Source organism: Suricata suricatta, chromosome 4 (assembly GCF_006229205.1).
Source record: "Suricata suricatta isolate VVHF042 chromosome 4, meerkat_22Aug2017_6uvM2_HiC, whole genome shotgun sequence".
Classification (NCBI taxonomy): domain Eukaryota; kingdom Metazoa; phylum Chordata; class Mammalia; order Carnivora; family Herpestidae; genus Suricata; species Suricata suricatta.
The window spans coordinates 56,708,740-56,730,498 of record NC_043703.1 but is presented as its reverse complement, the minus strand read 5'-3'; the positions used below and the strand labels follow the sequence as shown (position 1 = coordinate 56,730,498).

General features: G+C 34.4%; 2 protein-coding genes across 3 annotated transcripts in view; one reads left to right on the top strand and one right to left on the bottom strand.

Moving 5' to 3' along the window:
- The window catches only part of RB1 (RB transcriptional corepressor 1), a 177,176-nt gene that overhangs the window by 42,553 nt on the left and 112,864 nt on the right, over positions 1-21,759 (bottom strand). The gene's annotated exons all lie outside the window — the stretch shown is intronic.
- LPAR6 (lysophosphatidic acid receptor 6) lies at positions 11,098-13,082 on the top strand. The gene is made up of 2 exons (XM_029936748.1): positions 11,098-11,291; positions 11,533-13,082. Exon 2 carries the CDS (start codon positions 11,805-11,807, stop codon positions 12,837-12,839), a length of 1,035 nt encoding a protein of 344 aa, XP_029792608.1. The 5' UTR covers positions 11,098-11,291; positions 11,533-11,804; the 3' UTR covers positions 12,840-13,082.

The window sequence follows — 21,759 nt, the reverse complement described above, 5'->3', positions numbered from 1 at the left end:
TTCCTGAAGGACTGACACAATGACTAGAACCTAAAGGTGAATCCAAAATTAGGATACCATGTGATGACGAAGAAGAGACAACTGTAATGAAAGTATCTTGACGATCCCAGGTTCGAGCATGTATGTAGGACAGATCATTAACAAAGGTCGAGGAAGTCAATTGATACAGACAGTCAGATGTTGCTCCCCCAGGGAAACCAAATCCAGGAGAAAATTCAGTCCTGAGGTAATAAGGTTCTAGTCAAAGCATCAAAGAGTAAAAGACAAACCCAATAATTGCACAGAAAGGCAGAAGTAGGGGTGGGATCTGACTTGAAATGGAACTATCGATCTAGACTCCTTTTAATGAAAGACAGTACTCTCCTAAAAGTACTTAGTTTCAAGAACACTGACGAGTAGCCAAAACCAAACCAAACCAAGCCAATCCCAGTTTATGAGGTGTCACACAAAACAAAACTCAGAAGTAGACATATGAAATCTTACAAAATTGAAATGCTACTTAGAAATTTCCAATTGCCATGAAAGTTTTGGGTACATGAACCTGGTGAGTGAATTATGTAAGATGAGGCTGGAAATACAAATTGGGAAGGGCATTTTTAAAGACTGGTTCATTCCTTCACTTCTTTCATGTCTCTGTTCAAATGTCCCTTTTCCATTTATCAGCAAGCCCTTCCTAGCCTTATATAGAACACTTTCCTTTTCTTCCTAGATATATTTTTCTCCAGAGACCTTACCACCATTTGACTAATTATTTGTTGACTGCCCATCTCCCTCAAATAATATAAACAGAAATTTTTTTCTCTGCTGTAATCCCAGTACCTGGAAGAGCCCTTGGCACACAACTGGCACTCTGTAAATATTTGCTATTGAATAAACAAATATCAGCAGACCCAAGATCAAAGACAACATAAAAAGGAAAACAAATTTAAATGTGCCTATCCTATTTCCCTATCTCTATAATCAGGACAAGAATCTAGTAACTGTTTTTTGGTCTGGCTGAAGCAGTCCACTTTTAACTAAAAACAACAAAAAGCTGGGCTTTAAAAGGGGCCCTTTAGTAGAGTCAGTCCTTCTGGTCCTTTGTTTCTAACTTTCTGAGGCAGCACTGATGACATCTGGTATGGATAGGAAACTCAAGTTTTCCAAGAATGTGAAATCATTTGATTAAAATAATCACACCAGCAAACCAATAAAAGAAGTGACCACGGAAATTTTGTTCTGCGAAAGGATTAGTAGTAGTTTAGAATCTTACTGATAAATTCTTCCATATACCTTGGGTATCAGTATCTGTTAAAAGAGCCAGTCTCTCTGAATTCTAGTTAAGAATAAAACATCTGCATAATTGCTTAAATATGTTTCCATTGTTAAGCATATTTGCCATAGTGTTCATAGAACTAGATCTTAAAAATCTGTCATCTGAAAGAAAAAGAGAGGAAAAAAAGAATCTAAATTATGTATACTCATTTTTATTTTAAAGGCCAAAACCTAAGAAAATAAAAATAGTAATTTGGGTATCAAAAACTGAACTAGGGCACCTGGCTACCTTAGCCAGTATAACCTATGACTCTAGATCTCAGGGTTGTGAGTTCAAGTCCTATATTGGGTGTGAAGCCCTACTTTAAAACAAACGAAAATTGCAAACCACTTTGAAGAGAAAAAAATTATATTCTTATTCAGATCCTTTTCCCATTTTTCTGAATGGATTATTAAATTTCATTTATTTTTTGATTAAGTACACTGTACACCCAACGTGGAGTCAAACTCACGACCCAGAGATTAAGAGTCACATGCTCCACTGACTGAACCAGCTGGGCACCCCTCATTAGTTTTAATCTTATATAAAGTACAATATGATAAACTGACATTTTCTTCCTACTCTGTGTGTTCTTGGAGCAAAACTAAATTATTTAGTCAAATATATCTTTTTCTTTAAAATTGTAGACATAATACTTTACTCCTCTACTTCTATTTTTAAGTGCACTCAATTTTTTTCCCAGAAATTTATGGAGTCTTTATTTTTTATGGAGTCATTTTTCATTTTAATTGGAATTTATTTTGTTTGGTATAAAGAGTAAGTTAAAGTCTAATTTTTTTAAATTGCTTCCCTGATGACTCATTAAGCATTTCTAAACTATCTATTTTCTCTACTGAAGTGCTAATATTATATTTCCCCATGTGCATGGTATATTTCTGGACTCAAATTCACTCATAGCTAAAGAAATGCAAATTAAGCAAGATACCACTTTTAACTATTAATTTATGAAGGGTTTAAAGTCTCATAATAATCTGGTTTAGAGGAGGGCATGGGAAATAAGGTATTACTGATAGGAATATGAATGGGAAACAAAGAAATTTTTTTAGAAGTAAAATTGCTAGGTTATACTATATACATATATATACTGTATATGTAAGTATATATATGTATATATACACACACTATATATATACCATTTTATTCAAGACTTTCACTGAAAATCGAATGGGATTTAGTGGAATAACATTAAACTTTCAGATTGGTTCCAGTAAAACTGCATGTCACATATTCGGGTATATTTTACGGCCTTCATTAAAGTTTTGGGTCATTTGTTTTCATCTAGATCTTGTTTTTTCCCTATTACATTTATTCTTAAGGTATTTTACACTACTTGCTATTTTAAGTGGAATATTTTCTCCATTACATTTTCTAGTTGATTACTGCTAATACAGAATTATCTTAGTTAATGAGAGTGACATCAGTTAATCAAAAAATCTAAGCAAGGAATCATTTTTAAAAGAGACATATATTTTTTAAAACATTTGAATTTTCAAAAATACAGAATGTATATTCATTAAAAAAAACCTCCTTATGTAGGGTCAAAGTTCTTTTTTAAGTATAGTTTCAAGCTGTTTCTCTCCTATGAATCACATCAGCAATGTTTGTCTAAGACATCAAGACTCTTCCAAGGCATTCTGAGAACTACCCAATCAATCCTTCTAGCTTCTTATGGCATTCCCTATGAGCCTTTTACAGATGTATACATGTAACTCAACAATGTACTTTCAGCAACTTGCCTCTGAGTCACTCCAAAGCACTGAACTTGGTTTTCCTAAAACACAATTTCATTAGTGGGAACAAATGAAACAAAACTCAGGTGTATCAAAGAGCAGCTTTCTGGTCACAATTATTTAGTTTTTCAGGAGCATCCTAAAAGAGCAATCCTTCCCTTTCTCCACATTTCAATAATAGATAAAGTCAACAAATGCTTATTGAAATATAACTGAAGAGTACCTGGGTTTCTGATAATAAACAGTGTTAAAAAATGTTCAATTACTATTCACAGTAAACCTTTGTTCTAATTATTTGAAAAAAGAAATATTTCCTTCCCCTAAATAAAATTGGCACAATAGTTTTTCCATTTCCAACTTTTTTTTTTTAAATCAGTATGGGGTGCCTGGGTGGCTCAGTCACTTGAGCATCCAACTCTTGATTTCAGCTCAGGTCATGATCTCAGGGTTGTGGGATCAAGCCCTGCATCAGGCTCTGTACTGAGAGCATGGAGCCTGCTTAAAATTCTCTTTCTTTCTCCCTCTGCCCCTGTCCCCACTTCGCCCTCTAAATGAATGCATGAATGAATAAATGAATGAATGAATGAATGAATGAATAACATCAGTATAGGTGAGCCTAAAAGTAAAATATGGTTGCAGTATGATTTTAATGTAAGAAATTAAGCTAAATCTGTCATAATTTTAGACTACAGTGTTTCCCCAAAAAGGCTATATAGCTTATACATACAACAAACAAGGATTTTTCTCTGCTTGACATTTACCTAAGTTATGAACCAAGGTTCCTATTTTATGTTGATAAGAAAAAAGAAGGTTGGAATCCATCTGTTCTTTCAGGAAAGCATGATTAGGCATCAAGGAACTAGATAGAATACTAGCTCCAGCTCCCCATACACTCACTGAATTGTATTCTCTAATCTGACAAAGAAGTACAAGGAACTGGGCTGGGTATTTAATGGTGAGGATCTGGTTTCTAGTTCTGGCTTTCATAATTTAATCACTTTCATAATTCTAGACAAATCACAACTTCTCTGATTTTCAGTTTCTTGGAAACAGTATGTTCTTTCATTCAAAATCTGTATGAAGATTAAATTAGAAATATAAGGTCTGAAAAGGATTTTAAAGATCTAGTTCAATATTCTTCTTTTATAAATGAATAATAGCTAAGTTAAACTATTTGTTCAATGTCACAAATCTTGGACCCTTAACATCTAGATTTTTTTTTTTTTTACACAGTATCTACCTGCTTCAAAAGTAGGTAAAAGACTTTTGAAAACCACAACCAAACTATGGCCTTCCATGACTGCATTTTGTGACCAAACTAAACCCTTATGCCCCAAAGCATACAGTGTATGTAATAAAATAACTTCTTTTCTAGAAATTATGGAATTATATGGCATTCTTGAGAAAATTGAAAAATCATCACTCAAATCATTTTATGTGTTTTTGGTTGAAAAATACGACACTACCACCAGGCATGACTCTAGCCTTCAGGACTTAAAATTTAAAACTGTTATTCAACTTTAAAGGCTAGCCTTCTTTAGTTATCATCTACTCTGAAGGCCCTTTAACTGACTTCGTTGACTCTCATCTCCACTCTGTATAAAGACCTACTATTAAACTCTGTATTGCAGTTATTTCTTTGTTTTTCATCTTTATTGACTTGCATGAATAGGTCTTAAAAGGAAGACAAAGTAAGTACTCTGGAAGTACAGGAAAAAATTTTATGAAATTGAGAGGACTCCATAAAAAACGCGATAGGATTTTAAGAGGCAGTAAAGAAGGAGTGGGGAGCAGGCCGAGACAGGAAAAAAGAAAGGGGCATCTCAAGTGTTGGCAGTGATAAATATGTTTACTCAAGTTTTAAGTCTCATACCACAAACAACATTCCTGCTCCTCTTAATTTCCTTTACCTTCTTTGCTTGAACCTACTTCAACCACCGTTTCCATCTACTTTTACTTTGCTATAAATTATGATTCATCACCCTTTACATCTTTCTTCTACTTCCACCCCACAGTATAAGCAAGTTCAACTCTTTGAACTTGGGTAAATGACTCATGCTCCAGTAAAGAGTAACAAAAAGTACTAAGTGTACTGATAGTGTAATGATAGAAAGGTAAGCCACTTTCAAATGATATCAACACACTTACAATAATACTAAATTGGTATAGAATTTAATACATTTTCTTGTTAGGTTAAAAGATCTTTTTATATAAAATGAATATACTTTATTGTCATAAATGACAAATGTTCATTACTCAAACTGAAAGTTTTGTTCATGTATGAACTTAAATATAAATTTTTATAAGACTCCCAAATGAGAAAACTTTGGCTTTTTTAATAAGTGTAAATTTAAGGGGTGCCTTGGTGACTCTGTCCAACCACTGATTTCAACTCAGGTCTTGATCTGAAGGTTCCTAGGATGGAGCCCCACACATTAAGCAGAGCCTGCTTGCAATTTGCTCTCTCCCTGTCTCTCTCTCCTCAACTGATAGCACGTACACACATGCTCTCTCTCTCAAAATAAAAAAATAAAACATTTTTAAAAATAAGTGTAAATCTGATTTGGAAGAGAACACTGAAGAGTCACATCTCATCAAGATAAACATTTGCTACATTCAAAACAAGTTGAGAGTATTTTTCTTACATTTTAAAATTTCACTGTTCCGCACTTTACTTTGAATTTGAACATTAATTCAGTTTAAGTTTCACATGCTCTCCTATCCAATTATTTTTCAAATCTCATAATGTTATCTTAGGCATAACTACAATTATGGGCATCACAACTTTTAATAAGAAAATACTTTAAAGTTTTGATCAGGGGTGCCTGAGTGGCTCAGTCGGTTAAGCATCCGACTTTGGCTCAGGTCATGATCTTGAGGTTTGTGAGTTTGAGTCCTGTATCAGATTCTATGCTGACAATTCAGAGCCTGGAGCCTGATTCAGATACTGTGTCTCCCTCTCTCTCTGCCTCTCCCCCACTTGTGCTCTGTTTCTCTATGTCTCAAAAATAAACATTAAAAAAAGTTTTGATCAATTTTATAGTAAGAACATGATATCTTATTTGTGCTTTGGAAAGAAAAGCCTTTTAAAGAAGAATGCTAAAGAAATACAAAGGAAAGTCTTTTCTCAATGTTAAATCTATACAGTATAACAACATGTTAACAAAATTCTTCTCTTGGCTTAAGCAAAGAATATTTCTTGTACATATTTCTTGTGTAACCTGTTTTCAAAATTAGATATCCTTACACACAAATAATGAAAAATGACTCCTTGATTTGCTATATCTGAGAGGGAAAAAACCAACCTAGCAGCTTAAGCATTAATAGTATTGAAGAATCCAAATCAGGTATAGAGGCAGGAAGACCTCTGAGCAGTCCAGCTCCCTCAATTTACAGCCAAGTAGCCAAAATCTTAGGAAGGTCAAATGACTGCATAACAAGCTTCTCTGATTTTTTGCCTGTGCTCTTTTTAAAAACATTTTTTACAGTTTATTTTTGCGAGAGAGCTTAAGCATGAGTGGGAGAGGGGCAGAGAGAGACACAGAATCTGAAACAGGCTCCAGGCTCTACGCTGTCAGCACAGAACCCCACGAACCTTGAGATCATGACCCGAGCTGAAGTCAGATGCTTAACTGACTGAGCCACTCAGGTGCCCCGCCCTGCCTGTATTCTTTATACATTTACACTTCCCTATTCAAAATTTTAAAATTACAGATATGCATTTTACTGCCTACTTCGGTACTTCGTTCATAAGGAACCTGCACTAGCATCTAATAGTCTTTTTCTTCTAGTCTATCCATAGAGAAAATTTTTCAAAATATTTCTGAGATTTCCAGATATTTCAGAGAAATAGCCTGCAGGACTTGCTAATCCTTTAGTTCTTAAGATCTGTAGTCTCTTATGTGTATTTTAGTCACAGCTTCATTGAGAATCCTGTCAAAGCCATGGACCCAGTCCTTGGGGGGAATGAATTCAACAGTAGTTTTAGAGATGGCAGGGTCTTCAGGTAGAGATCCCTTGCACCAGACTATGAAAACTGCCTCAGCATTAAACCAAATTGCCACATACATTTGAACTATATTAATCTACCAACACGCAGTGTGTTTCTCAGAACCACAATTTGACATCAGGTGTTGTTTTGAATTGAAATGAAGGCAAATGAGATTTGGTGTATGTTCTGCCACTAGAAAACAATCTGCCGTGGTCATTTAATGGTTTGTGGAAAAGAATCACGATGTATTTCTGAGATAAAGCGAAAGAAAAGTTTCTTCCTTGACACATGGGAATGTTTTCCTTCATTAAATAAAAGGGACGTAATCCACTATGGTTTCCTTTTCTGGCCTGCATCAAATGAAGCAACTTCCCTTAGCTTCGATTTTTCTAACATTACTTCATATTCTGCCTTTCCCACCCTTCTATCTCCCTGTTGCTAGCACCTGGCTTTTATTATTTTACTAACATGTTATGAAGTTGTTTTAAGTTTATTTTCCCTTTTATAAACATTGTAGTGTTCAAAATGAATAATTTTTAGAATGAAAATGACTAATGTATACAATTTCTCTCACATTTCTCATATTCAAACTTTTTAACTGTTCTATACTCACTTTTCAGACTTTTAAAGTTTAGGTATAGTTTACATATAATAATAAAATTTTAATGTTTAGTTCCAGCAGTTATGACAGTTTTTAAATTATCAACAGCTTTAAATTCTTTTTGGAAGCAAGAAGGGTAATAAATGAATAAAAAATAGTTGATTCACTCATGAGCTGATCTGTGACAGGCTGGCAGGAGGAAAAGAGAAAAGGGTAGGACTTAAAATCAGTAGACAAGATAAGGCATTACAACAATCATACAGATAAGAATAACAAAGTTACAACAAAGTTACCCCAGAAAAGTGGAAGTGAGTGATTTGACCATCAAGCCTAGAAAACAGACTTAATGAAAATGAAGAGAAAGTAACAACTGCTGAGGGATACACTTTACACATTATTTGTTTATAGTGGGTGTCTAATAAAGCTTTTTTCATTCAACAAACATTACTATGAGCCTATTTTGAATCAAGTCAGATTTGATGCCTCCTTAAAGTCACAGTTGTAACAGAAATTTAGTGAAGATCTCAGAAGTTACCCAAATCCTTAAACTTCTACTAGTTAACTGAGTACACTCTATCAATCTGATGAAAAATGAGATAAACAACTAAATGATTTATATCATTATTGTAGTAAGTCAAACATCTATTTTATAGACTAGCCAGTTATTTAATTGACTTTCTGATACAATTAAAGCTTTAGAAGTGATGACTTGCATAATGAGATTCACTAAATTTCCAAAACGTGGTACATGTTATTTCACCCCAATGGAAACCTCACACAAGAAACAAGCTGATTCACAGACTTAACCTTCAGAAGTATACAAATCTTGTATTAATATAAGTTTGGCCTGAAGCTATCAAATACAATATACCTATTAAATACACTCAATTCCCTACATTATTTAACTCCCTTTCCAAGTATTACTACATATTTTTCAAATCTTAGTCTAAGGAATTTCCAAGGTACCTAATTTCACTTTGGTTCCTTAATTAGAAGTCAACATAAATATCTCGAAAAATCCTGCATTTAATGATCTTCCCTGAAGCAGACAGGCCCTCTGTTTTTTGTTTTTTTTTGCTCAGCAGAAACACCTTTCAAAAAATTAAAGTTTATGGATATGATTTATTCACCAATAAACACATGAGTATCTACTAAGGGTCAAACACTATATAAAAATTAGAAATACAAATATATACTAATATACTGATAATAAAAAGCTTAATTCAAAACAACTCAAATATGAAAAACCAGAAATAAACAGGTAAATAAGTCCTGTAAATAACATCAAAATGTAGAAGAATATTCCAATATAGAATTAACACAATTTTTTAACTCTTTGAGTAAATGGCATATTCAAAATGAAAGCAGTAAACAAGGTCAGGGCATATAACTGCTTATTAGTTCATTATTTAATGATGACTAAAGAGAGTATAAAAGTAATAGACTACTAAGAAACTATAACTGAAAAATTTTCTCTAATAAGAATACAAGCTTATTGTGCAACTAGGTGACTCAGTCAGTTAAGCATCCGACTCTTGGTTTCAGCTGAGGTCATGACCTCATGGTTCATGAGATGGAGCCTTCCATGGGGCTCTGCACTGACAGTGTGGAACCTGCTTAGGATTCTCTCTCCCTCTCCCTCTCCCTTTCTGCCCATCCCTTGCTTGCTCTCTATCTCTCTCAAAATAAATAAATAATAATAAAAAGAATACAAGCTTATTAACTACTTATCTTGTTACTATTCACCTACTTCTGATATGAACACACACAGGCTTAACTCTTTTCCATACAAATGCAATACACAAAGAATTCAGCCCTTTAATGTTTAAGCTTATTGATTATAAATAATACTCATTTTTTGGTGTCTCTTTATTATAAATTTCCCAGTCAAAACAAAAAAAGTAATACAAGTCAGGCAGGATTTATCAACAAACAATAAGCATTGTGAAACTTAATTTGATAATTAAAGAGGTATTAAAGTGTATTATTGCAATGTATTACTTTTAAATTAGTTATGTAATTTACAAAGGAAAAACAAATCACTCACAAATTCTCTAAATTTTTAAAATTGATACTTGGGAAGAGTTTTGGTCCAAACTGAACCAAACTAGAAAAGAGCAACAGTCAGGGTACCTGGGTGGCTCAGTCAGTTAGGTGTCCGACTTTGGCTCAGGTCTTGATCTCACAGTGAGTGAGCCCATCAGTTAGTAAGTTCGAGCCCAGCTTTGGGCTCACTGCTGTCAGTGCAGAGCCTGCTTCAGACCTTCTGTCCTCTCTTTCTGCCCCTCCCCTGCCTGTGCTCTCTCAAACATAAGTATTAAGAATATTAAAAAAAAAAAGAAAATAGCAACAGTAAAACAGAACTGGATCTAGCCTTTTCTAAAAAATGGTAATTTAGAACAAAAAAAACCAAGTATGTGTCCAAAGGTTGTGGTATCTTCAATCCTCAAGGTAATAATTACCTCAAGGTAATCTATATTCAATTATCCCCATCGAACACATATTTTATTCCTCTAATTTCTGTGGCCTTTAAAAAATGAGTATCCTTTAAATATATTCATAAACTCATAGGAGCTTTTAACTAAAGACAAAATCTGAATATAGTTAACATCATATTAAGAGTACGTAAGGTGTGGGCTAGGGGTAAGGAAAATAAAATTATGAACCTAAAATTTAGCCAAGTAGTGTAACCTGTATGCTGCAAAACTTACTTCAATCAATGGGGGAGGGGTGAGGGAAAGTTCATTTAAAAAGATGCAATTTAACTCTGTGTGTAAAAAAGATTAATATACCACAACAAATATGAACATTCTTGAATTTATTCCTTGGTGAATGTGGTTATTTAGAAATTGAAAGTGCTCTAAAAAATTAACTCGATTTTATAGGAAAGAGGAAAGAATATTAGAAAATTCCTTCATCAAAAACTGAAGAGATTCAGGATTGGAGCCACTCACAATCACACCAATTAAATCTTGAAGAACAATTATGCCAAACAAAAGCCAAGAGTGGCAAAAAACCACCACTGGTCAGTCAAGTCCTTTTTATTCCTAAAGATTAAGTTTCTCCTAAACAGTTTTTAAGATACCACAAACAATTTAAATTTATAAATATACACTCCTATACATTTTATTTCTTAAAAAAAAGTCCTATTCCAAACACAAAAACAGTAAGAGAAAAATGGGTTTAATACTGATTTCTTTCTTAACTATTACTACCAAATACAAAGAAAGAAAAGAAAGAAAACTCTTCGTGAGGTGGCCAACATCCCAGAAGGCATTTCTGCCTAAAAAGAGTTAAAGGGCAGAGGCTCAGCTAAACTGCCAGTGACCATTTGCAAGCCTCCTAGGTATATTCCCAGCAGACACATTATCAGATTAAAGGAACTGCAAACAAACGGGCTGAAACCTCTCTTTGTCCAAGCCCAGCCTCTTCTTCCTGTGATGTCACATTACAAATCTACCGAGCCTTTCTTTTCCACTGCAGAGAAAGCCCATCTCACGATACATCTGGCAACGGAGGAAAGTCTTCAATTCAGCAAGAGCTAACACGCCTAGGAATTTATTTTGGAAACTTTAAAGACTCTTCTGCTTACTACCATCTGGAATCCACTTCAGGAATACCAAAAAGGAAAATCTTATTTAAAAGGAACAAGAAGTAAGTGAGACCAAACTGGGAATGTTTAAGTCTCTGAAACTCTGCACTGAAAAGCAAAAAAGATTGCTAACTTTAGCTTAAATATTCTGGAACATAAAGAAACTTCAATTTTGAAATATTCGCTTGCCTACTGAAATACAAGTTTACCAGACGAGCACTTTCATTCCTGTTTCAAAACACAGCTTTTCTTTAAATTTATAATCTAACAACCTGGTTTCACTGACTACATTTTTCTTTTAAGTTGTTCGTCAGCTACCTAAACCCTGGATTCACGGATTTGCTGGAAATTTGAAAATCAGAGTATTTTCCCGTTTGAAGAACCAAGTGGAAAATTTACAACAACAAATTTCATGTTTCCTGTTGAGATTTCGAAGAAAAAGGAAGTATTTATAAAACCACCCACAAAGAATTTGCAAATACTCTGGAGGTTATAAACTGGTCACAATCCGAATACCAAAGAAGACTGCAGCAGACCAAAGGACTTCAACACTGTGACCTGGAGGTGCCTTTATAATGGTAAGCAACAACAGCTCCCAATGCTACTACGATGACTCCTTTAAGTACACTTTGTACGGGTGCATGTTTAGTATGGTATTTGTGCTTGGGTTAATATCCAACTGTGTTGCCATATACATTTTCATCTGCACCCTCAAAGTGCGAAATGAAACTACAACGTACATGATTAACTTGGCAATGTCAGACTTGCTTTTCGTTTTTACTTTACCGTTTAGGATTTTTTACTTTGCAACCCAGAATTGGCCATTTGGAGATCAACTTTGTAAAATTTCAGTGATGCTATTTTATACCAACATGTATGGAAGCATTCTGTTCTTAACTTGTATAAGTGTGGATCGGTTTCTGGCAATTGTCCACCCATTTAAGTCAAAAACTCTAAGAACCAAACGAAATGCAAAAATCGTGTGCATTGCTGTGTGGCTAACTGTGATAGGAGGAAGTGCACCAGCAGTTTTTTTTCAGTCTACCCACTCTCAGGGTAACAATGCCTCAGAAGCCTGCTTTGAAAAATTTCCAGAAGCCACATGGAAAACGTATCTCTCAAGGATTGTAATTTTCATCGAAATAGTAGGATTTTTTATTCCTCTAATTTTAAATGTAACTTGTTCTAGTATGGTGCTAAGGACTTTAAATAAACCTGTTACATTAAGTAGAAGCAAAATAAACAAAACTAAAATTTTAAAAATGATTTTTGTACATTTGGTCATATTCTGCTTCTGTTTCGTGCCTTACAACATCAACCTTATTTTATATTCTCTTATGAGAACACAAACGTTTGTTAATTGTTCAGCAGTGACAGCAGTGAGGACTATGTATCCAATCACTCTCTGCATTGCCGTTTCAAACTGTTGCTTTGACCCTATAGTTTACTATTTCACGTCGGACACAATTCAGAATTCGATAAAAATGAAAAACTGGTCCACTAGGAGAAGTGACTTCAGATTCTCTGAAGTTCACAACACAGAGAACTTTATTCAACATAACCTACAGACCTTAAAAAGTAAGATATTTGACAATGAGTCTACAATATAAGCTGCCTGAAATAAAACCGCTGGGACTTCACTGGGAACCTCTAAGTTCCTTCTACTGTGAAAAGTGTTTTCTTGGACAACTACTTCTCCACCTCTGAAAGAAAATAAATATGTGGACATTTAAAGTTATAATAAAATTGTATTCAATGTGTTAAGCATTAAAATGTATTCTATTCTGTATACATACATACTATTTTATTTTTCTGAGCCATTTTGATCTGTTCCTTCCTCTTCATTAAAAAAAAAAAACCCTAAACAAGTTGTTCAAAGTCTAAAAGTGACTATGATTTCAATCATGTGGTAACCATGTGTACTGTCTGTATTTCTCAGCAATTTTAAACTAAATGAATTATAACTATTAAATGTTTTAAGTATTTAATACTTTTATTCACATATTTATATTTCAATTTGAATTGAAATTACTAATAATGTTTCTTGAACTATAACATAAATGAGAAAGGAGAATAATTTGAAATAGTAAGTGTTTGGGGAATGTTTTCAAAAAGACAGCTAAAAATGTCTTCTGTCTTAACACACTAACACTATTTGGGGATCTCTAGCAGTTACACTTCCAGATAATACTTAGGATTTTGTCATATGCACATGCTATCTCACTACATAGTACAGTATGCCTAAAATTGTTATTTTGGTACATTTGCTGGATATAATACCACTTGTTTTCAAAATAATATACATCGCCAAAACTGAGAGAGAAGAAACTAAGAAAATTGTTGTTTTGCTAAGTCAGTTAAAAAAAATACTTGGAGGTACATTTTAAAGGCATATTTATTTATATCATAACAAGTAACTTGCATATTAAGTATTTTAAGTCAGAAACAACATAGATAATAAGATAGTGAAATGTGAGATTTAGCACTTAGAAAGTGATAAATACATTACTTCCCTTCCCTCTTGACCATTGAAAGCCAAATACTGAACAAATGAAAATATTATTTCCAGTAGGCAAAATGTTATTGTATCTCAATATAATTTATAAAGTAAAAACAGCTCCTTATGTAAAACGCAAGAAAACTACAGGGCCACATTACTCAGTTCAACTACATTTTCATGTTCTTCGAGAAAAGGTATTAAGTTGAGCTATAATTTCGATATTAAGAACCAACTACACTAAAACTTTTTCATTTTCCAATATATTTTTTCTTTCAAATTCAAGCAGTTCTCCAAAACTCCAAAACTAAAAAAGAATATTTTTGATTTGAGAAAAATGACACATAATTAAATTCAGCATTCAGTCTACTTGATTTCTACATCTAATCTTTCATGTCCTGAATACAACTTTGGACAAATACTCTTAAATTTTCAATTTGATTTTTGCTCTTCTCTGGGTTTGGGCTACAATGATTTCAGACAAATCACAGTCATTTGCTAAATAAGTAATCTATTTTCAATAAAATAAAAGTGGGGAATTTTCTTTAGATAGTCATGGTTTCCTTTAGGTAAACCATGGTTTCCATTAGATAAAAAGCAAAGCAAATCCTTAATGTCTTCCACTGGCCCTGTAGTACCTCTCTTTGATGACACTTCAGAAAATAAATAGACCTAGCACGCTTGAAAATCAGCTAGTAACTTAATGATGTGAAAGAAATGGACAGGGAGGTTGTAACTGATTTTCTCAGAGCTTTTCGTGGTTTAAAGTTCTGTGGGCAAGATCTCAAAGCATGTCTATTAGTTTAAAATACAAGCAAAACTTTAGTCATTAGACATTTGTTGTTTCTGTGATTACCAGAGAAAGTTTTGTTGCCCTCTTATCAAGGGAAAGATGAATCAAAGTTTTATAGGATTTTTCACAAAGTAATACCTAACAGCTAACAAATACTACTTTTCCCATTGACAACTTCAAATCCTGGGTAAATCTCAACTACATGGACAGGAAGCGTACTAAAGCTATTTTCCTTTTTTACTTTATGGTAAATTATATATTCTGAGAGTTTTCTCTTTCCCCCTTCCCTAGAAAATCTGTATTACTAGAACTCTGAGAATTTTACTCTTTGTTAAAGTGACAATTCCAAGCTCTTCCTCCCAAAGAACTGTACCCACCGTTTTCAACATCTCTATAAAAGAGTAGATGATTCAATCTTCTGTTCCACATTAATGCCCTTCAAAGGAAGATGAGGACATTTTTAAGGTGTGGAAAACAGCTCCCCAGGATCCTAACGATTGGTTCTACACTCAGAAATGACCTTTCCTGAAAAAATAACTTAAGTAACTAGTTTACCAAAAGAATGTATAAAAATATATATACTGTACATATGTTCAAAGAATTTAAAGAAACAAGGCATTATCAAGGAGTTTTGACTTTATGTTCTACACTCAAGATACTGAAAGTAAATTTAAGGTATAAATCTTATTTATAGATACTGGTATTTAAAGATTAGTTACTTGGTTGAGGAATATGAAATACAAAATGGAACATCAGCAAACTTCATATCCCCAACTGAGAAACATTTAGTTCATGACTTGTTCTAGCTGGCAAAAGTCTGAAGCAATTTTTTTTGGTTCTGTAATTTTGGATCCCTAATGAATGAAGTAGATACTTGAGTCTTCTGTCAATATATGAAGTTACGATTGCCTAACAGAATCTTTACTACCTCTCAACACCCAAACTTTTTTAGTATTTGATGTCAATCCAACTCCAGATGTAAGTAAGGGAAGATGTAACCTGTTCTTAGTTATAAATAAATATATGAAACATTTTATAAACAGTGCTTACTAACAGTAGAATCTTAAGGCAATCCTAAGATGAAATGTTTTTTAAAAAGCTCTTTTGGGCTAGGCTGTTAATCAAATTATCCACTTATGACATGATTTCCAAGTTTGGGGACTAATGGACAAAGTTAAGGACTGAAAATGTATTTGAAAAGACTATAGAGTACTTAATGGTTGACAGTATTACTTAATAAGCAACACTTTCTAGAGATCAACATATACATTCTCCTAAAATCACTAATTCTCAAATATCTATTCAATCTCTCTTTAGCCTTCCTACCTGATGTCTGCTACCCATTTTCTGACAGTGAATTTTATAAGAGTACAAAGAATCATCAATTAAACAGGGCAAGAGATCAGGATAATAAAAGAGAATGTACTTAAGACGAGGCCAACTTCACCATCAAGTCTTTCCCCATTCTCCTGCTCTCAAAAAAGATTTATTCCAGTAATTATTTTTTTTAATTAAAAAAAATTTTAATGTTTTGTTAAATTTATTTTTGAGAGACAGAGAGAGACAGTGTGAGCAGGGGAGGGTCAGAGAGAGAGGGAGACACAGAATCTGAAGCAGGCTCCAGGCTCCGAGCTGTCAGCACAGAGCCTAATGCGGGGCTTGAACCCATGAACTGTGAGATCATGACCTGAGCCGAAGTCGGACGCTTAACCAACTGAGCCACTCAGGTGCCCCTCCAGTAATTACTTAAAAGTATATAAAATTATCTCTCATCATAGTGGTTAAAGTGCTAAAAGCAGTGACAAAATCAGAATCCAAGATACAAGATTCCAGAAGTAGAGATAATTTATGAATTTAATAATCACTTCCAAACTCAAACCTTGCTTTACTCAAATAGAGCAACTAATAAAGTAATTTTTGAAAATGATTAATGTTTAAGTAAATAGAAAGTAGAACAAATATGTGCTACATACTTACAGCCAAGTTATAGTTAAAAGCCACAGGGCAACTGTTATAGTTCTGTTTCTTTCCCATCAAAATGATTTCTGATAAATTCACAATTTAAAACTGAGAGAACCTGTAGGTCATTTGATTCAACTACTTCACCTTAGGTTAAGAAACCCGAAGAACTAAAAGGTTAAGTAACTTGCATAATGTCACATAACAAGTTAAGGTACACTAAGGATAAGAATTTGGATTTTCTTTTTGTTTTTGACTCATCTATTTCTTTAATGGTGGCAAGGGAAGCAGCATGTGCAAAGGTCCTGTGGTCTGGTATACTGAAAGAACTAAAAATCAAAGTAGCTGTAGATATACAGCTGAGACCTTACATGTACTTATAGGCCATAATAAAGCCATGTTAAGATCTGAGGAAATGTGGAAAAAGCCCTGAAGAATTTCCAGTTTAGGAGAGACATGATCAGATGTGCATTCCAAAAAGATTCCTCTGATTACAGGGTACAGATGCATTTGTCTTCAGCAAAAAAGACAAACAATCACAATAAGAGATATATTTATTCAATTATATTTTATTTTAATTATGTTCTTTTACCCTTATTAAAATGGTGAGAAATACTAAAATTATTTAAAATGATGGTGATGAAAGATGGGAAGAATACTTTAATGTCATCATTTTGCAAAGCAGCCCTTGTGGAAAAATTAATACATTCATACACTGCTCATGGGAATACAGAATGGTTTGATCTTTATGGATGGGCACTTTGCAATCTCTCTGTCTCTCTCTCTCTCACTCTCTCTCTCACACACACACACACACACACACACACACACACACACACTTACCCTTTGAGGCAGCATTCTCACTTCTAGGTATTTACCCTGAAGACATCATTTCAATAATGTAAAAATACATCTATGTGAGGTGAAATATTGCCAACTACCTAGAACACCAAGCATAGAAGACTGGTAGAATAAACTGTAGCACACATACAACGTTCTACCATGCAGCTGTAATAAAGAATGAGAAAGGGCATCAACCGAACTGATATGGAGAGATTTCCAGAAAGTGCTTTGTGAAAAAATGTGTAAAAGAATATATATGGCATGCTACCTCTGGTAAAACAAAAAAGCAAATAAGAAGGTATACATATATTTGCCTATTTGTACAAAAAGAAACACAAGAAAGATAAACCAAAGAGCAAGGAGTAGGGGTTAGGAACAGCATAGACAGGACATTGAAGGTTATGACACTTAGCTGAGTGTAAGACTTTGGGGTGCAGGTTAATGTTGTACATTAGGAATCAAACCCTTTTCTTCAAAGGTCAGATAGTAAATATCTTAGACCTGCAGGTTATACAGTCTTGTTGCAACTTCTCAACTCCGCATTACCGCACAAAAGCAACTACAGACAATACATAAGTGAATGAGTGTGGCTCTGTTCCTATAAAACTTTACAAAATCAAGTGGTTGCCTGTGTGCTTTAAGTGCCACTTTTTAAATTTTTATTTATTTATTTATTTTTGAGAAATAGAGCAAGACAGAGTATGAACAGGGAAGGGGCAGAGAGAGTGGGAGACACAGAATCTGAAGTAGGCTCCGGGTTCTGAGCAGCTGTCAGCACAGAGCCTGATGCGGGGCTCAAACCCACAAACCATGAGATCATGACCTGAGTCAAAGTCAGATGCTCAACCAACTGAGCCACCTAGGCGCCCCTGTATGTGCCACTTCTTATTCCACACAGTCAGAAAACTAAAGCCAACAAGGATGGGAAAGAAAAAAACAAAACCAACCTAGAACTACATTTTTATTAGTGCATGGCACATAATAGACCTCAATCATCTGTTAATTGAATGAAACAGAGTTCTATTAAAAGATAGACAGGAGTTCTAATCAGGACTTTCCTACAAACTAGTATAATTTTAATCATTTAGCCTATGTTGACCTCTTTATCTTAACTAAGGGTTTTGGACTAGAGAATATCTAAGGTCCATGCCATGCTAAATATCCTTTTTCTGATTCTCATCAGTTATGATGTCATCTACTCCTTACTTTTAATAACCATTGTCACCACTGGTACCATGTTATATTGGGACTATATTGCAATAGTCTCCAAAACATAATCCTGACCTACTTAATTTTGGGGCTTCTCTTGTGTCTCCCAGCTAAGATTCCTCCACTCCTCATTGGTCTATTCCATGTCCTGTGTTCGCGACACTCGTCTTATTGACTCTAGACACTTAGGTACACAATACACTACTTGCCCCACTCCCACACCAGTCAATACTCACTCTTGCCTCTCTTCTCGATAAAATCCTTTTCATCCTACAAGGTCCAGTTCAACTCCTAAACAAAATCTCCTTTGATAGTGCTTATGGTCTCTATCACTTATTTGGTACTTTTTTTTTAAACTACCTTTCTTATCTTTTTACATGGGCTTATCTTTCCTCCTTGAGAAAAGGGATTATGTTCTCTATTTCTTTGTATTCTCTATAGCATCTAATGTAGGTTGAAATGGAATAGAGATTTGAAGGAAAGGACTTAGAGTTAAGAACAAATTAAATATTATTTGAGCCAAAGATTAATCTTTTGTTTTCATTTTTCTATTTTTTTTTAAATTCCAATATAGTTAACATACAGTGTTAAAATCAGTTTCAGGTGGACAATGTAGTGATTTGAAGATTAATAACCAATAATATTTACTTATATAGTACCTACTCTGGGTATCTTTTTTAATTAAAAAATTTTTTACTGTTTATTTTTGAGAGAGCGAGCACAAGTCGGGGAGGTACAGAGAGAGAGGGAGACACAGAATCCAAAGCAGGCTCCAGGCTCTGAGCTGTCAGCACGGAACCAGAAACAAGGCTCAAACCTATGAACTGTGAGATCATGATCTGAGCCAAAGTCCGATGCTTAACGGACCGAGACACCCAGAGGCCCCCTAATAAATGTCCTAAACCTACACACAAAAATGTAAAGAAAGTAAAGACTGGCTCTTGCCCCACAAACCTACGTAAGGTTCACTTAATTCCTCAAAAGCCTAAGGAAAAGAGGCAAATTGTCCTTTGACAATACTAAGATACAAGAATTCAACTCTTGCAGTTATCACCATAAACTTGATTTATCAATCTTAAACTGTTAGTGTTGAATCTCCACCTTTAAATGAAGTTAGAGTTGTTAAAAGAAACCACTTTGTCCTTGACATTCTTTATGTAACTATAGATTTCTCTTTTGGAACAACTATTTTCTAAGGCCTATTGTATCCTGGAGTTTTTTCCCCATTTTTTTCCTCTCTGCATTCATGTTTCATTTTTAGCTCCTATAATTTCTCCTTTCTTGGATTTTTTACTTTGCTGAAGTATAATCTCTAGTAATTTTATTTCAAAAAGGCTAGTAAAGAGGTAAATTTTTTGAGTCACTACATGCTGAAAACTGATTTTGCCCTCCTGTTTGACATGTAGGTCAGACACAGAATTCTAGGTTGTCAGACATCCAGTACTCCTGCTAAGAACTTTGATGCTGATCTAGGTCTTATTCCACTATAAATAATTGACTTTTTCTTGCTGGGAGCTTTTATAATTTTCTCATTATCTTTGGAATTCTGAATTATTCACCAAGATATATCCACATTCATTTATCCTGTTTGGATCTATAAACACTTTCCATTGGAAGCCTCCTGGCTTTTATTAGCTCCTAGCTTTTATTATTGGAAATTTTTCTTCTGCTGTTAATCTGGTCTTTCTTTTAGGGATGGATATCGAACTGAGGTTACCCAAAAAATACCAAACTAAGAGCAATATAACCTTGCAGCACAGTAATTTGATGCAATTTTCTCTTAAGCAGAAATATCTTTCCTATCCTTTTGTTTTTCCCCTTCAGATCTGCTATAGAAGTTTAAATTTACCTAATTTTCTGCTCTGTTTCTTTTGTAGGCACCATCAGGAAGCTGTACGTATCCATGTGGGTGTGTGTACACAGAAGTTAGAGTGGGGCCAGACATGTTTGTGTACACTGTGCAATGCACAAAAGCACAGGACTTCAGCATAAACTCTGCATACCAAACCAGGGGTATCTCTAACCAGACGGGCATCTTTTTCTAATTCACTGGTACAGAGGAAGGTGCATTTTCCTGATTACAGGCTTGCATGGCCTGAGGCAGGGGGCTGGTCCAAATGTTTCATGGCCCAGTGTTCTCAAAATGTAGCAGCCAGACCAGCAACATCAGCATTGCCTGGAAACATGTTCGAAGTAAAAATTCTTGAACCCGACCCTAGAGCTTTGGTAGTGTGCCCAGCAATCTGTACCCTGTGTTTTAACAAGCTCTGCAGATGATTTTGATACATGCTCAACTTTGAGGGCCACAAAACTATCCTGATTACTGCCTTACTCTCTATATCTGCTACTCTGAGCTTGGAGGCTAAAACTCCCACTGCTACCAGACCTCCTTCTGTGTGTATTCAGAGCTTTAGTTTTCTCTGCTTTGTTGTATTCGTCAAAACACTCCTCACTTACTTTTTAACCTCGAAAGTGAATCAACCCCTCAACTTCTCTCCACAGCTTTTCTCCTTTATAGTCTCAGTACTACAGGATTTCACCCCAATTTTTCTTTTTTTCTTTTCTGTAACTTCTGGAGGGGTCTTAGAGAAAGGAGGCAAAGGTTTATAGTCAATTTGCTATTTTGAACCAGAAATATTCCCATTTTTAAAACAGTTGCATAGTGTAAGTTATGTAAGAAAAAGTTATACAACTTACTTTTTTACTGCTGCTAAAAAATAACATGCAGAGGGCTTTTTCATCAAAACATAGCAAATCCTTTTATTATGAACACTAACTTTTGATTTATTTTCTTTAAAAATTATATTTTAAACTATTTAACCAATTATTGTTAGGTCATATTTTAATAGGCCATAAAAACCTATGAATCATTTATTTTTTATTTTTTAATGTTTTATTTATTTTTGAGAGAGACAGAGACAAGGTGAGCAGGTGAGGGTCAGAGAGAGAGGGAGACACAGAATGTGAAGACAGGCTCCAGGTTCTGAGCTGTCAGCACAGAGCCCAATGCAGGGCCTGAACCCACAAACCGTGAGATCATGACCTGAGCTGAAGCCGGATGCTCAACCAAGCCACCCAGGTGCCCCAATATAATTCTTTATTTTAAAATAAAGAACTTTTATTTAATTATAGGAGTATAAAATATTCACATTGGACTAAACCTTAGGCTTTCTAGGGAAAGAATTTTACATATAGTACTTGTTAAAAGAAGTTTATTTAAATAAAAATG

Coding starts and splice junctions, on each gene's coding strand:
- LPAR6 (XM_029936748.1), top strand. CDS start 11,805: ATGGTAAGCAACAACAGCTCCCAATGCTACTACGATGACTCCTTTAAG.